The following is a 16,030-nucleotide window of genomic DNA, read 5'->3' on the forward strand; positions in this document are numbered from 1 at the left end:
CTTTTTCTTCATACATAGGATTTTCCTCACTACCTTGCAAGAAGGAAGAATGAAGTTAATGACAGCTGCATAAATCTCATGTCACAGCTGTTCATTTTGTTGCCACTGGGGAGTGCCGCACTATTTCTGTGTTTTCCTGTGCAACTGAGCTGCAGAGGTTTACAGGAGACTATATTGTGACCCCCAGGAAGAAAACAAATTTTCTTAAAATTGGTTGATCACCTGGGTATTGTGATGTCTAACCTGTCTGAAAGTAATGGCTTTTTTTTCAGAATTGAATCATGTTTGCACATTTAGCTGAGATAAAGCAGTATGCAGTTAAACATGTGTTTTTCTGGTGTGCTATGAGCAACAAATCCAAAGCAAGCCATGTATATAAATGGTATGGAACTGCACCACACTGACTAATAAATATTCCATTCAGTTGTCAAACCTTGTAGGAACTTCAACTAAATGAAAAAGGCAACGTGTCTTATATCTACACGCTTGCCACCGGGGGAATTCTGTAGAAATGAGTGTTGTAAACATTTTTTCTTTCATTTTGACAGGTAATATTTGAAGCTGAAGTCTCAGATGGAAGAAATGGCTACATTGCCATTGATGACATCCAGGTCTTGAGTTACCCTTGCGGTAAGTAATGATTAAGAGCTGCATTTTTCTCTGTCTTTTCAGGACATATATGATATTGCTGTGGACTGCTCAGTTTTCATCACTTGGATCACTGATATTCTTTGTTCTTTCAATAGTATTTTTGTTGCAGCTTCCAGGAAGAAATGTGATTGCGATAGTGATTTACCTGGGTGAAATCCTTTTCTGCCAGAAGTAATTTATACAGGCATAAAAAAAAGGGCTTTCTTCAAAGTCTTTTCACTCGTACACAGTTGGTGTGTATAATCAAAATGGGTTTTAATGTTAATGTATATACTCACTGATTAAAGAAAACTGAATTGGCAGATGCTTGTAGGAGGTTCATCAGATTTTATACCCCTATTTTTTCTTTTTTTCCTAAACAGACAAAATAGATTAAAAAAAAAACCAAAAAAAAAGGCTTCTGGCTGTTGAACTACTGAGAGATTGCATTTTGTTTATTGTTTTGTGGACAGGCTTCAGGCATTTATGTTTGCCTTTCCCTGCTAATCCTGGGGAATAATTGCATACATGCAAACACAAGTTATGACAGTGAGAATATTCTACGAATAAAAGGTTGTGAGGAAGAAATTGTTACTGTGCATTTCTAGCACTTGTTATCAAAATTTTTTTGCAATTTCTTTCTGTTTAACTCTTCTCATCTTCTCCTAGAAATACCTCTCTAAAATATGATTTCATTCTAATGTACCACATGGCTGATAATTTAATTGCTTTCTGAAATGACCAGGACATAACAATATCCTGCTCCAACTTTGCAAAATGATGCCGAATAATAAAGTTCCAGTGGCAGCCTCGCATCATGTTTTCTTCTACTCCTTTTAAAATCGTAGCTCTTGGGAGCTACCAAGCTGACAGGGTATTTGAGTGAGTTACCTTTTTAATATTTCAGCCATCCCAGCTATCTGATGCCTGTACTCAGCAAAGCTCTGCTTGGATTCAATATCTGGCTTTCATATGTATTTTCCTCCTTTGTGTTTTGTTTTGAAGTGCCAAAACAAAAGGCACTCGGGTACAGTCATCCCAGCACATTATCAGTTTGTTATGGTATTCAGACAAGCTCTTTTTGTTACTGATGTTTAAACCCTGTTTGTTCCAATTAAATGTTTTTTTCCTGTGCGTCATGTTTCTTTAGTAAGCACAAAGAAAGAACAGTTCAGCTGCTGTTTTCTTTAGTTGTTCTTGAGAAAAGGGTGGGTGAGCTGTGTAACGTGCCCATTCCTCAAATGTTTCTGTTGGCTTTTGTAGGTCTAGTAAATCCTTCAGGTGGTTGTGCCACTGAGATTTCCTACAGCCTTTCTCAGTGTGAAAAATATATTTGTTAGCTCCTGAAATATTATATTCAATGCCACAAATGGTTTAGTTTTCCAAAACAAGAGCTCTGAGTTGCATTGCAAATAACATGAGCAGTATCTATTTGCTTGAGTGGCATGCTGCTGCTAATTGGGTTTTTCTCAGTATGATGGATTTCATACAGTCAAAAGTCTTTGGGATAATTCTTGTCAAGTGCTGCCGACATTTTGGCACCTGATCTCCTTCTTTTGACTTCTATTTTAAAAAGACTTTATTATAACACATGTATAACATAAAGTTAGTAGCATCACCAGGGGAGAAGAGGAAAGACTGAAAGCACTCCTTGAACACAGATGAGACAAATAATATTCTCCCTTCTGTTTCTTTTTCAGCCAAAGATTGTTAAAACATGGAGGTTGAGGGAGATAATATTTCTGGCACCCTTATTTTTTTATAATGACTTTTATTTGTAATTTTTGTTTTCCTCCTCTACAGATAAATCTCCACATTTTTTGAGGCTGGGGGATGTAGAGGTCAATGCAGGGCAGAATGCTACATTTCAGTGCATTGCTACAGGGAGAGATGCAGTGAATAACAAGTTATGGCTCCAGGTAAGACTAACTCATGCAAGTCTGTTTGGCTAGAGGACAAGCTGCTTTCTGGAGATGAAATGTTTAAAATTCAAAGCCATTTTTCTGCATGTAAAATATGTAGTTTAAATGGAATTTTGTCTGTTCAGTGGAGAAACTTGTAATCAGTTTTGCAACATTGTAAAGCTTTGATTAAAAATAAGAGCTGGTGTGGGTGCTGGGAAAAGGTTGGCCCTTAAAAGTATTGTGTGCTTTCTCTCATTGTAAATCAACTCTTCTGTTTAAAAATGCATTATTATTAAATGCAGATAATTGGCATTTAGGATCTAGTAATACACTGATGTAACACAGCTGTCGTGAATTTTGAGGACTTTTTAATCGCATAAATTACCGGTCCAAGGAGGTGGCTGGAGGGATGTGGCTGCACTTCTGTGTGCATATCAGTTTCACTCGGTGACATTAATTGGAAGAGCCTAAAAGGACTGATGCAATTCCTTTTTCTCTGTCTCCATGATAGGAGGAGGTTTAACTTTTACCCATTTATAATTGTGAATAGTATGTATGTCAGAATTTAAGGGATGACTCTAACCAGAATATAATCCTTCTTACTAGGAAAGAAGAAAAAAAATAAATGAACACCACCATCCTCCAAAATACCCAGTCTCCTTTGTATTATGGCAATGGAGTACTTACACTTAAGACCACTGGTTGAGTAACATAATGGCAAAGTTTCCAGTTGCTCTTAAAAAAATTAAATTTTGTCACTTAAAAAGGATTTTAAAAATCACTTAAATGGTACATGTACAACTTCTGCGCATTCTTTAGTTTAAATGTAAATCTTAAGCACCAACATCCCTTTAGAATGTTTTCTAAATATATCCTCTAACACTTTATTTTCCTATAATATGTATTTCTGCTTATTTTCAGAACTAGAATCTATGTAATTTTTGGGAAACATACTTTTAAATTATCTATAATCAGAACTTTGAAATACGTATTTTTGATCAAATGTGTTTTGAAGTGAACTACAATCAGTTATTTCAGCTTGATTTCTGCTTTAATACCGGAGCTGATGAACTTGGCTAGCTGTTGCATATAGGCATGTGATAAGCTTGGAATTTTAAAGAGATTTTTAAAAAAGATGATTGAAAAATCTGATATGCAAATGATATTATCAGACAAATATGCTGCAACATTAAAAAGGAACAGAAGCAGTAAATAACTGCATTGCATTTAGTGAAAAGGTATCACAGCAGTAGCAATGATTTGTACTCCATGTCTTTGAGCAGTAATTTGTTTAAATTGAGTAAACACGTAATGCATTCATTCAGAAAAAGCAGCTTGATTTCAGAGACTTGCCAAACAGAGCACACAAAGAACAAAAAATGAAACTGGCCTGGGTTTTGCTATATCCAAGGCAAGACAATAGCATGAGGAGCATTCCAGCAAACCTGTGAAGAGCCACTTGCAGTTGATTGTGGGTCAGAAAGACCCAGCAGAGACAGCCAGCTGGAAATCTTCCCTTTCGCTCACTCCTTGGAGGCAGATAACTCTGACAGATTATCCTTTCTAACTTTCACTCCCTGGAGAAGCCCAACTAGCAGCCAGATCAACTCAGAAAACATATGTTTTGTCCCTCCATATGCTTCATGGGTAGTTTATTTTTGTGTGTGTGTATGGATCACAGATATGATAATTTCTCACAGTGTGATAGATGAAGTACTTTAGAGGTTATAACTCTGCTTGCCTGGGCTTGTGAAGTGCCCTGATACTCTTGGAGATACCTTGAGACTTGAGCTTCTGTTCTCTTTCTTTTTCTCTTGTAAACAGTCATGAATTTTTACCAGTTTAAGGGTGGCTTTCTTTCACTCATCATTCCACCTCGCAATCCTACTTTCCCAATATGTGTGAATTGGCAACCTTCCCTATATGGATAATTTTCTTTAGATTGCACTCAAAGTTACTGTTGTTGTACATAGCTAATAGTGAATTCACTCATTGTCCTTAAAAACTGGCATGGATGTGTTTGGGCCTCATGAAACACTGGAGTGTAACTTGGGAAAGGTTGGCTTTAACCTTTGACCAAACTCGAAATTTATGAAGCCCAAATAGCCTGAAAGGAAGAACTGGCAGTTCAAATCAAATGCCTAAGTAATTGTTTTTGAGAGCCTTGAGCTGAAGCATTCCAGGAATGTATTTTTCTCATAACAAGAAAGGCCATTATAAAAAAAAAAAAAAAAAAAAGACAAAGTGCAAAAATGAAAACTAAGTGGATGATGGTGGGGAAGAATACACTTGCCAAGCACATAGTTTTAGAGAAAATAGCTTTTGGTTATGTCCTTATTGAAAAAGAAAAACTATTTCCTTGAAGAGGAAGAAAAAAAAAGAAAATAAAACAGCAAAGAATTTGCTATTAAAATACATTCTTTCATAAGGAAAAGTTGGAGGAGCAATCTGGGACATCAGTCTTTTTTTGCATCTGAGGAGATCTAAGATTTCATATGCTTGCATTGAAGTAGTAAATATGTCCAGGCAGAGATTTTGTTGAAGACTCTAGCAGTGTTCTCTGGCTCTTGCAGCCTTCTGTCTTGAGAAGAATTAAAGTAAATTCAGCAGCATGTAGAAAAAAATAGCAGCCACCCTGCTCTCTGTTCAAAGTCCTGCAGTCCCATGGCTGATTTGGCAGGGCTTGGTCTGAGCTGCTTCAGGATCAGCTTCACCCTCTTGATCCCTCTCTGCACTGATCTGGGGCTTTTGCAGCTCTCCAGTAAGTCAGTTCAGGAAAGTCATCTGACTGAAGAAGGTTTTGACTCCAATTGGATTTTTGTTGTTGGGGGAAGGGGAGTTGTGGATTTTTTTGGTTTGGGTTTTGTTGATTTGTACAAGTTTTTTTTGGTTTTGTGGTTTTGTTTTTGTTTTATTTTGTTTACTTGTTTTTTTTTTTCTTTTTTTTTTTTTTTTTTTTGTTTTTGGTTTTTCGTGTGTGTCGTTTTCCCCGGCTTGATTCATGTCTAAGTTGCCCATATGAATAATGCCAGCAGGCGGAAATAGATTGGGAAGGTTGATTAGAAGCAGGGAAGAGGGAAAGACTGTAACCCCATGATATAAAAGTGGAGATTATTACAGCATGTCTCCTTGTAGACCTATGTAAAATTCAATTTTGTTTTAGTTACTGGGCCCTGATCATATACTAGATGTTCTATGTGCAAGTACATTTCCATGCTTATGTTTTTCCCAGTGTATATAATAAGGTGCACACAGCTTTATGTGCCTAAAAATAAAAATGGACAAAAATAGGCACAGCATTTCAATACAGGATTTCCTGTGTGTTTACTGCTGTAATGACAGTATTTTCATCAACACATCATTTTCTATAAATGTATGTCTGTAAACATTTCAGACAAATAGGGATTAACATTGAATTGAACTTCTCCTGACTTTCATGGCTGCAGATTCTGCTCTTGTTTTGTTTGGTTTTGGACTGTACCTGGTCTCTTATCCCCTTTGATATCCCTTTCCTGCCACCTCTGTATTTTGCAGCCTCAGTGGACCAATGTTTGGGGCAGTCAAAGCTCTGTCATTGAAGTAAGCAGTAAAGATAACAGAAGTTTTCAAAAGTTGAGGCTGCATTAATACAGAATAAATATTTGCACAGATAAAGAGATTTAACTGGTTGAACAGGATCATCTGAAACACACCTTTGTGACAGTGTGAATAGTAGGTGTGGGAGCAGGACAGAAATGCAGCTCAGATTCTTTTGTTCTTCACCTTTTCAACTTGATCTGCTATCAAACCTTTTGCGGTTATGTGCTGAAGGAGTCTCTTTATGACCTGCAATTATTAGCAAATTCTGAAAGGCTTTCAAAGTCCTCAGTTTTTGTTTAAATGTTAAACAGCATTGATGTTGTTTCTGAAGTGCATTCAGTCATTCACAGTGCTTAGTATCTGTTTTACTTGTCGTTCCCTTCAGAATGTAATGCTGGGAGGCTTTTTTTTCATTATTTTCCAACTTCTCTTAAAATTTCCACTGTAATATATCACACGCCAACAGCTGTAGTTTGGTTTTACTGCCCACACTGAAGCAGATGAGTTGTGTCACAGGAGTTCCTAAACCCAAGGTGGTAACCTAGGTGGTTTTCCACCTGTTATGCTTCGGTATGCTCTGATTTCTAAGCTTTAGGAATTAGCAGAATTTCTTGCTGAAAAATGCATTCCTGTAGGTGGTGACCATAAGTGTGTGTGTGTAGTCTAAAATAAATGAATATAGTGTGTATAGATAGATTTAATAATTAACTGGTTCTTGTACACTTACTGCTGATTTTCTTTCTAAAGCCTATGAATTTTCTTTCTTTGAAAAGATGCTTAAAGAATAAGGAGTTTTTCTTTTATTAACATTTGATGCACCTTACTGCTTTGTGCACATTGATTTGCTAAATTACTGTAAGAAGGATCCCTGTTTTATTCTATTTATTTCCCTATGAAATGTCATGCATTCCACAGGAATTGTGGACGTGTCAGTAAATAAGCTTGCAAACACGTTGCTTCTGCATAGTAATCCTATGCTCAGAATGGATATGTGTTATGTATTAAATTTTTGAAAGAATACTGCACACAGGGCATTCTAAACATGAAAATGCAAGAGTGGGATGGGGGCTCTGCTTGCTTATTTCATGTGATGATTTCTGTATAAAGAAACCTTCATTTCTTTGCAAATACAGTAGAGAAATGTAATTGACTGGGTAAATTAAATAACATTTGGGTACACCAAGACTCCAGAAAGCAGTGTGTGCTTTGTCCAGCATTTGTTTAGTCAATCTAATTGGGATATCAGAGCAATAGGGTTTTTTGCATAATCGGGCTGTGTTTAACAGCTTCCTGAGCTGGGAACCATTGTGGCTCCCAGAAGCCCAATACGATTTTCAGTGTCTTATCGGTGTCCGCTTCAGCTGGACACTCGCACAGCGCAGCGTGCAGAGCTTTTTGCTGGAACATCTGTTAAACCATATGTCTTGGCACCTGGTTCAGATGGCGATAACTGCGGCACTAATGAGTCCATCCATCATTGCTGAGCTTTGCATTAACACAGCATTGGATTAGGGAAAGCGGCTTGTTCTGGCTTTGCAGTCAGATGTGCTTTGCCACACTCTACGGTGATACCATTTGCCTTGGCGAATCTGAAATTCAAAGGGGGTGCCAGCTGCATGCATTTTAAAGGTTTAATATGCGCCTTGTAATCCTGGGCAGATTTGCCATCTGAGCGGTGGCGAGCGGGCCAATCTGTCAGCAATAGCTGTGGGTGCTGGCTAACCGCCCTCCACGCACGCTGCCAAGGCTGGCGCCGCAGCCCCGCGCTCGCCCGTGGAGAGGCTAGTCAGCGTTAATACGGTCTGATGCAGCCCCTGCCTCTGCCAGAGGAAAGTGTCTTTCCTCGTGGAATAACAGATAATTAAAGCAATTGCCTGAGAGTAATAATTGAAAAAGTGAAATTAAACAGCATTATGGAAAATAAAATGCAAATTGCTGCAAAAACAATGGAGTCGGGCTGACCTCCCAGCGGTACCAACTGTTACTGGAGGATGAGCAAGCGTCTGTTCGGGCTCAAACAACTGGCTGTGTCCCACTCCTTTTGTAGAGGAAACTGCCATGATCCTCCAATGCCCTGTTCACCATCATCTTGGGTTTTGGTGCTGATTGCCACAGAATAGGATGTGATATTTAGCATTCATTTTTCTTGCTAGGTACTGCATATATATGCACTCTTTAACAAGTCTTTGGACTGGGCACATGCAGATGGTGTCCTGTGATGATGCATTGTGCATGACCAACATAATATTCCAGGAATTTAGATTAGAAAGGCTGTATAAGAATTCATGCCTCTGGGAAAGGATTGAGGGACAAAACATTACCTATTTTGTTTTGCTTTCTGGAAGGGCTATTTCCCCTCAAAGGAGAAAAGTTGTGCAACAGAAGTCTTTTCCTCCTGCTGTTCCCAGATGAAGACATGGATTAGTATTCAGCAGAAGGGTTGAGGTGTGGGCTGTGGGTCTTTGGGGTAAACCATTTAGCTAACCTAACAGTGAATGCTAGGAGGCTTGCTTTTGGTCTCAGAAAAAATGCATTTCTAATAGGAGAGTCATGTCCAATTTAACTTTGTTTTACATTGTATGCATGTTGCTTTCTGTGAGTTTTCTAATGTAACTTTGCCTTTTGAGATACCATTGCATTTTGATACAGTTAATTAACTGGTTAAGATACCCTTTCTTTAGTTTGATGATAAAACATTTGCTGTTACAGTGCACTTGCCTATTCACCGTGTTCATTGGAAGAATGTTTTTTGTTGGTTTGCACAAATTTTATGATCCCTGAAAGCTAAGGAGGGCTGAATATACTCTGAATGTTAGAAAAGCTTTGTTATTTTGCTTTTTTATTCAGTGCTGCCTAGAGAGAGTTCAGAGAAGATGCCTTGCTAGCATCCGCAGGGTTTCAGCCGTGGAACTGTGGTGGAGAGTTTTGATCCCATTTTTGGTTTTGGTCAACTGTCAAATTTGATGCTTTTTGGTTTTGAACTGAAATAAGTCAGTCAGGCCTGCTGCCCTAAGGAGGAGTGGGGCTATGATGCTCTGTGGAGGCTGCAGGAAGAGAGAGGGCCTATGGCTCTGGTTTTGCTCTTCTCCCTGGGGGGCAGTGGGTGAGCCTCTGGGGAGACAGAAGACTTTTTTGGATTATCAGCATCATCTGCCTAAAGCAAGTTCTAATATGCACAGCAAACTGGGCTGTTTGTGCCAAACCTTCTTTCCTCAGCCAGTAAAATCCTGCTCAAGTCTACATCACCTTACCTTTATCTTGATTACTGACAGTGGCTAAGCAGGATATAATTTCTTTTTTTTTTTTCCTGTGCTTGAGGCTCGCACAGAAACTTCACTTTCTTCATTTGTTTCATATTGGTTGCTTTTACTTACAGAAAATATGTTTTTGAAAGGAAGACGCAGTGTAGGGAAGCACAGAGGACTCTTTTGCAATGACTTGTCTATTCTACCTTCACTTTCACCTCATCGTGTTTATGGTGTGTGATAGACATTCTTGTTTCCCAAACCTTTTTTCCAAAGTTGTATGAAAAGCAGCCTTGAAGTGATCTATTAGGCTCCTTGTAAATTACTTGACTTGTAGTTTATTCTGTATTGCACACTCCTGACTCAGACATGGTTATACAGAATATTCTACCCATGAAAATTTAAAGTATTCATAACTTGTTTGTTTCACAAAGGCTTTTTCCCCCCCCTCTATTTTCTTCCTCCTCTGTTCACCTTTGATGCTATCTATGTCATTTAACCCTGAATCAACCATTCTCCCTCTCTCCTGCCTCAATTTATCAGCTTCATGGATAAATACGGCAGTTTCCCCTAGATGCCCGGTCATCCTAGGTTTCAACAACATGAAATACTGTAATCCTCCTGGTCTTAATTTAATTCTGCCCCAGTTAGCTAAGTCCTCTGGTCTGCATAGCTACAAGTCATTTAGTTTACTCAGCAGCCTTTGGAGTTGCCCTCCCTGTAGGTCTTCCCTGGGGTCCTGTGGTGGCTGGAGCATCTGGTGCTGGGAGCTGTGCTGCTGATTGTGGCCTTGGTGGTGGCTCCTTCTCTCCTGCCACTTTGTACTTTACGGGTAGAATGGCTGCAGTGGAAGTTTGGCTCTTCCTTGGCTGTAGTTGGTAGTCACTCCTCAGTCAGCCAGTGGCTGAAGCACCCATGTATGTGAGACACCTGAAATAAAGGTGATGTACACAAAAAAATGTCGTTATAAATTCCTTGGCCGTTCTGTCCTGGGACTCTTGTCTGTTATCACCTGCATCCAGGTTGAATTCTCCTCAGTAGTGTGATGTGTGGTAGGTAGCCTAATACCCCAGCTATTCTCAAATAGCTGCAGGACTTAATGAATTACAGAAGAATAAGAGCAACTGGTAGGCTTGGATGCCTTTAGAAAAGGGTAAAGTGGTGTGCTGAGAAATTTTTGAGGAGCTATCTAGTGATGTGTCAGCCCTCAGTGGTGGGTTCTTCTGCAAATTTTTTCCTTCATGGTCTTCTAACTAAGCAGATGTTTTTATTTTGTGCTGCAGGATAAATACTGTAGCTCACTGTGCACTGCTCAAGATGACATACACCTTAAATCACTGTGTCAGGAATCCATACTTTAGTGAGTTATGAGTTTTTAGTTGCTTGTTGTTATTTTTTTAAATCAAGAACACTGCATTTCAGAACCAAGGCTTTCTGAAAAGCTCCATTAAAAAAAATATATATATATACTTTTTTTTTGAATGTTCAACATGGGTTCAATTAGGCTCAAACTAAGAGGCTTTAAAATGCTCAGAGAAAGTGAGTCTGGCTTTTGTTTGTGTGGTGGCACAGCCAGGGACACGGTACTATGAATTTTGCTAGTTTGCCTCGGGTGGCTCTTATTATAATAAAATAAATTATAAGTGCTACTTCTAAAGGGCCAGATGGCTCTCAATTATATTATTTCATCAGAGCCCTTGATTTCTTCAGTAGGAGGGTCAGTTCAGCATGCTAGAAATTTGAGCTACTTCAAAGGAGACAAGTTTGAGTAACAGCAGTGCATGATATCAAGACATTTTAAGTAATTGTGGATTTTTCTGTACTGCAGTGCAGCATGCAGGATAAATCTTGGCTTGTCGCATTTGTTCATGATCTTCACTGTATGTTAGCATGGGAAAAGTTATGCAGCTTTTCTTGCTAATAAATGAATACACAGTTCATTGCGAAGTAGAATCTTATTCTGGTTTGCTATGCATGTAGGAGACCAGAAAGTTAAAGCAAGTCCTACTCATTTCCTACTTAAAATATTTAATGTTTCCCCTTAATAATCAATTTAAAAAAATTGTTAGTTCACCTTCTTTTGTTCTTAGAAGATAGGACTATTTAGGCATATTACTTAAGCTGTATTTCTAATTCATTATCATCTTGAAAAAAAATTCTTAGGCTAAATTTTGTACTTATAAAATTGGAAAAATAATCCCACTTTGTTCAGTAATTAAATCCTTTGTGGGGAAAAATTAATATTTTATTTATAATTTCCCCTAGTAAATATGCTTTCCTAGTATGTTAATAAATTTCAAAATGCCAAGAATTTATTGAGACGTTTGTGTAAAAAGAAGAAAATATGATAACAGTAGCAACAGCAACAACAACAATAATAATAAAGAAATGGCTTTAGATTTTTCTCCATTTGGAAATTATATCTTAAATGCTCTAAAGGAATATGTATGTCTGTGGAAAAGTGACAGACAAGTGCATATAAAATAAAATTTAAGCACTGTGGTTATTTGTGTGTTTGCTCCTATTTTATTTTTTTTTTTTGAAAATATGATCTGGCAGAGATTGTGCATTATTGCTGGCATTCAAACTATCCACGGTCAGCCCTCTTTGTTTTTTTCCCCCATCAAAAAGAGACATTTCTTCCTTTACATAATGAGTAAACCCAGGAATGCTTTGGAACATGCTGTTTACAAATGCCCCTTTGCTCAAGGCAGCAGAGGTTTAATGCCCTGGGCAGATGGGGTTATCTTTCCAGCCCTTGTGCTGCTGGTGAAGTTCTGATTGCAGCTTTGGGGGACTGGGTTGCTCAGACAACCCAACCCAACAAGTCCAACTGTGGACTTGTGCCCCACTTAGCACACATATCTTGCCCTCTCCTCTGCTGCCAGTGGCTGCGCAGTGAATCCGATCACAAGCTGATCCATTTAGTGATGATAATATACTGGGAGGGAGAGAGTTCTCAGGAAGATTTTTCATATTCCAGGTTGGCTTTTGTAAGTGAGCACAGGAGGGAAGGTGAGGAAGGGAGCAAGTGCAGGGCAGCTGATGGGGCACTGCTGCCAGAGCAACGCGGGTGTCACTGCGGCCGAAGCGTTGACATCCTCTGATCACCGGAGGCATCCCGGCATCCAGCCGAGAGCCCGAGAAGGCAACCAGAGTTGGCTGTAATTATTAGCAGCAGAGAGGGCTTATTTTAAGGTGTTTACAGTAAGAAAAGGATGGGGATGTGTAAGGTTGAACTGTCCAGGATTATAAAAATCACTGGTGTGAAAAAAAGGGTTCTGGAAAATTTAGAGAGACCATCGCTGCAAACAGGTGTCTCATTGCTATTTCACCAAAAAAAGCAAAGCTCACAAATTTTCAACCTGAAAGTTAAGGGAGAAAGGCTGATAAGTTTTTAATTTATGTAAGATATGCACTTAAATTCTACCAATTAAATAAGACTTTGCAGTTTAGATTGTTTTTGTTCCACTCAGGTTCTAAAAGATCAATTAAAATGGCATTTCATATTTACTAAATGCTTGATTTCTTTCATAAGGCAAAAGAGAGATATTTAAGACTAATTTTTGTTAATTTACTCAAGATTGTTTTTATTCTGTGTAGGCTTTGCTGTTGACTTTATTTAAAATATAGATGATTTAATTTCATTGCCTGAAAAAAGTTTAATGAAATCATGTTCCTATCAAATTAAAAATAACCTTGAAGTCAGAGCGATTTATTTAAGATTGTAATTTTAAATGCCTGGAATGCCAGAATTAGGGAGGTTTTTTAACAGACTAATATTTCTTTTAATCAAGTGTTTAGAGAGAGTAGTCCTTTGTAAAACCCAGAGTTATTTTCACAAAAGAGGAAAACTGCCTGGTGGTGACCTCTCTTAAATGAGCAATTCAGGGTTATCAAATCAGACAGCAAGAGACTGGAGGAACCAAGGATCACACAGGGTACAGCCATTACCCATTAGTATAACTCCACATTAATTTTAAATTGAATTTTTAAAACTTAATTGAGCAGCATTTTCAAGATCTGTTCAGTGTGAGCAAGACATAAATTGAAACAGTATGTACCACAAACCCTCAATAAGCAGAGAGCACTGCTGCCTTTCTTTCCTCTCCTTTAAAATCAGTAGTAATGTTCTGACATTAAAAAGAAGAATTTAATTAAGAGATCGTGACAGTGCATCTGAACTCTGACTGGCTAATGGGTTACCAGTGTAAGGCATATTCACTGAAATGAATGCAGGGCTTTTTCTTTAACGTTCATTTTTAGATGAGAACTCTCTTCTGTTTGAACTTTTCATCATTTTAATGATGGAGAAATGTTCTAATGGATAATCTATACATGAAGAAGGACTTTGAAAATGTAGTTGTGCAGTTGTTTCCCAAGAAACAAATTCTGATTCAGAGAAATTAGAGCAACTGCTCCAAGTCTTGTAAGATAATAGGGCAGGAAGTCACTGATATAAATAAAGAGAATCTAAGGTGTTCTAGAACTGTAAAGCTTGTCAAATTTTATTTTAATTGATTTCTCTGGAAGTGAATTAATTTTTCATTTTAAGTAGAAGCCAAATTCAGTTTGTTGCTCAACTTGAAACATGCAGATGAGCTTAAGTAAGCAAGTTCTCATCTTCAGAGTGTAAATTATTTTATATAGTGTAGCTTGGATGTGCTTCTCTGCTGCAGACTAAGCATTTGGCATTCCAATTGAAGAGCTGGACTCACTGAAACTGAGTCCTTCATTTTAGAGACCTCCCTAATATGTATTTTCCCTTCATAGCAGAGCAAAAATGACTGCATTTACATGGTTTGCTTGTCAAGTCTGCTATCATATAAGGTTTAAAGATACACCTTTGGTTTATTATTGGCTGCTTGGTATTTTTGACAATAATATGGCAAGTTTGTGTTTAGGGGAGAATTTGGTTTCCTTCTGCTGGGTGACTATGATGTGGCAAGGCCATCAGGGCACAGGATGAGCCTGAGAGGAAGAAAGTACCATGAGATTTCTTTATTTTGGTTATTTCAAGGCACTAGATCCAAGGTTTATATTAAAAATTAAGTAAATTAAAAACAAGTAAAATTTCTGACAGTCCAAACCTTTCGTTGGTACTGGGGGGGGGGGGGGGGCAGGCAGGGTTGAGGTGGGGAGGAGAGTGGAGAGTGCAAGGCTTGAAAGTCCTGCTTTCAAATTTAGTATTTTCTATCGAAAGAAGCCATCTAGCTGTACAGGAAGGTGCACTTCTCACAAAATAATTTTACTGTTGTTTAATTATCACTGAAATAAAGCCTTTAACATCATCTCTCATTTCCTTGATATTGAAATTTAATAATTTCATTGATTCCTGAAGTTCAATAAGGTTTTCCTTGTGTAGGAGTATCTGCAGGCATCAGAAAAGGTCCTTAATTTTTCCAAATCGGAGTCAGGTACCCACAGAGCTGAGGATGGAGCCTGTGCCTGTCACTGCTGGTGGCACCACTGTTGGTCTAGGTGTCCTAGAGCCCAACATCGATTGCTTTTGCCCTGGGAACACCTAATCAGAAACCACTCCTGTGATAACCAGGCTTGTGGCTGTTATGAGATGATGATAGTTTTAGGGAGGAGCAATAAGAGTACCTTTTGGAAGTGTCTTGTGTGCCTTTTTGTTCTGGAAATCTGTTTTTGCTCTTGGTACCTTGTGGCTCTTTCTGGCCCAGCCCTGCAGACAGAGCTCACACCTGAGAAAATGGCAGAGGGTGGCTGGGTGTGGGAAACTGGATGGTGTCTTCCTGCAGTGAGAAAATCCCACCAATAAACCTGCAGCTGGCAAAGATAATGGCATGGTCTTTGTACTGGAATGTGAGTGACTGAAATCTGCCTGCTTGGTATAAATAGAATTAATCTGTTTAAACATGTTAATAGTTAGACTGAATGCTTGTTTCAGTGGTCAAGGACTGCTGGTTAGTCTACCACAAAACTGTTTCAAGTGACTAGCCCATGCTGGGATGACAAAGGGTAGATGTAAAGTGTTAGGAAGTAGTACTGCCTGTGACACGAGGCTGCCTGATATACACATGCAGCATTAAATCATCTCCTTTTTCTGCCCTTTGTATTTTGCCACAGGCTTTCAGGTTGTTAAATTCTGTGGCTCAGCTGTAGTGCTTCTGGTGTTAGAAAGCTTGGAGTTTAAAACCTCAATGAAGTTTCTCATTCAAGGGGTTGATTAGAGTTAAAAATGTTTGCAGAGGTCACACTTGGCTATGTGCTGAGCAGAATGAGTGGTTACAAGCAAATGCTGCCATCTTTCCAGGGGCTGAGCAATGCTGAGTGCTCAGAAACTCTACCCTGGTCAGGAAATAACATGCAGTTGATCCATGGGAGGGAGCAGTGACATTGTTTGTTCTCTTTGTGCATATTTCTGGGTGTTTTTTAATGCTGACTTTTGGTGGAGGGTCTGTTTTTCAATTGAAATCAAAATTGAGCATTTAATGTGAATGGTAATAAGGAAAAATGATCCCACAAGAGCTCAAACTGTTTCTATCTTACTGACCTGTCACCTGGCCCTGCAGCTCCAGACAGATTAAATTTTTCAGTGATTTGTGGTAGCTATGCTTTTTTTAAGAACTCTCTAAGCTTCTTCCTTTAAATTAGATTTGTGTTATTCCTCTTTTAGTGCCTTCCTGCCCTCCACTTTTTATTTCA

At 38.6% G+C, this 16,030-nt stretch overlaps 1 protein-coding gene across 3 annotated transcripts in view; it reads left to right on the forward strand.

Moving 5' to 3' along the window:
- PTPRK (protein tyrosine phosphatase receptor type K) overlaps nucleotides 1–16,030 on the forward strand; it is a 382,880-nt gene that overhangs the window by 170,851 nt on the left and 195,999 nt on the right. For all 3 annotated transcript variants that reach the window (XM_058802159.1, XM_058802160.1, XM_058802161.1), the window contains exons 4-5: nucleotides 549–630; nucleotides 2,434–2,549. In XM_058802159.1, the coding sequence (XP_058658142.1) occupies nucleotides 549–630; nucleotides 2,434–2,549 (198 nt within the window). The remainder of the gene's footprint in view (nucleotides 1–548; nucleotides 631–2,433; nucleotides 2,550–16,030) is intronic.

This window comes from Ammospiza caudacuta, chromosome 3, assembly GCF_027887145.1.
Source record: "Ammospiza caudacuta isolate bAmmCau1 chromosome 3, bAmmCau1.pri, whole genome shotgun sequence".
NCBI lineage: Eukaryota > Metazoa > Chordata > Aves > Passeriformes > Passerellidae > Ammospiza > Ammospiza caudacuta.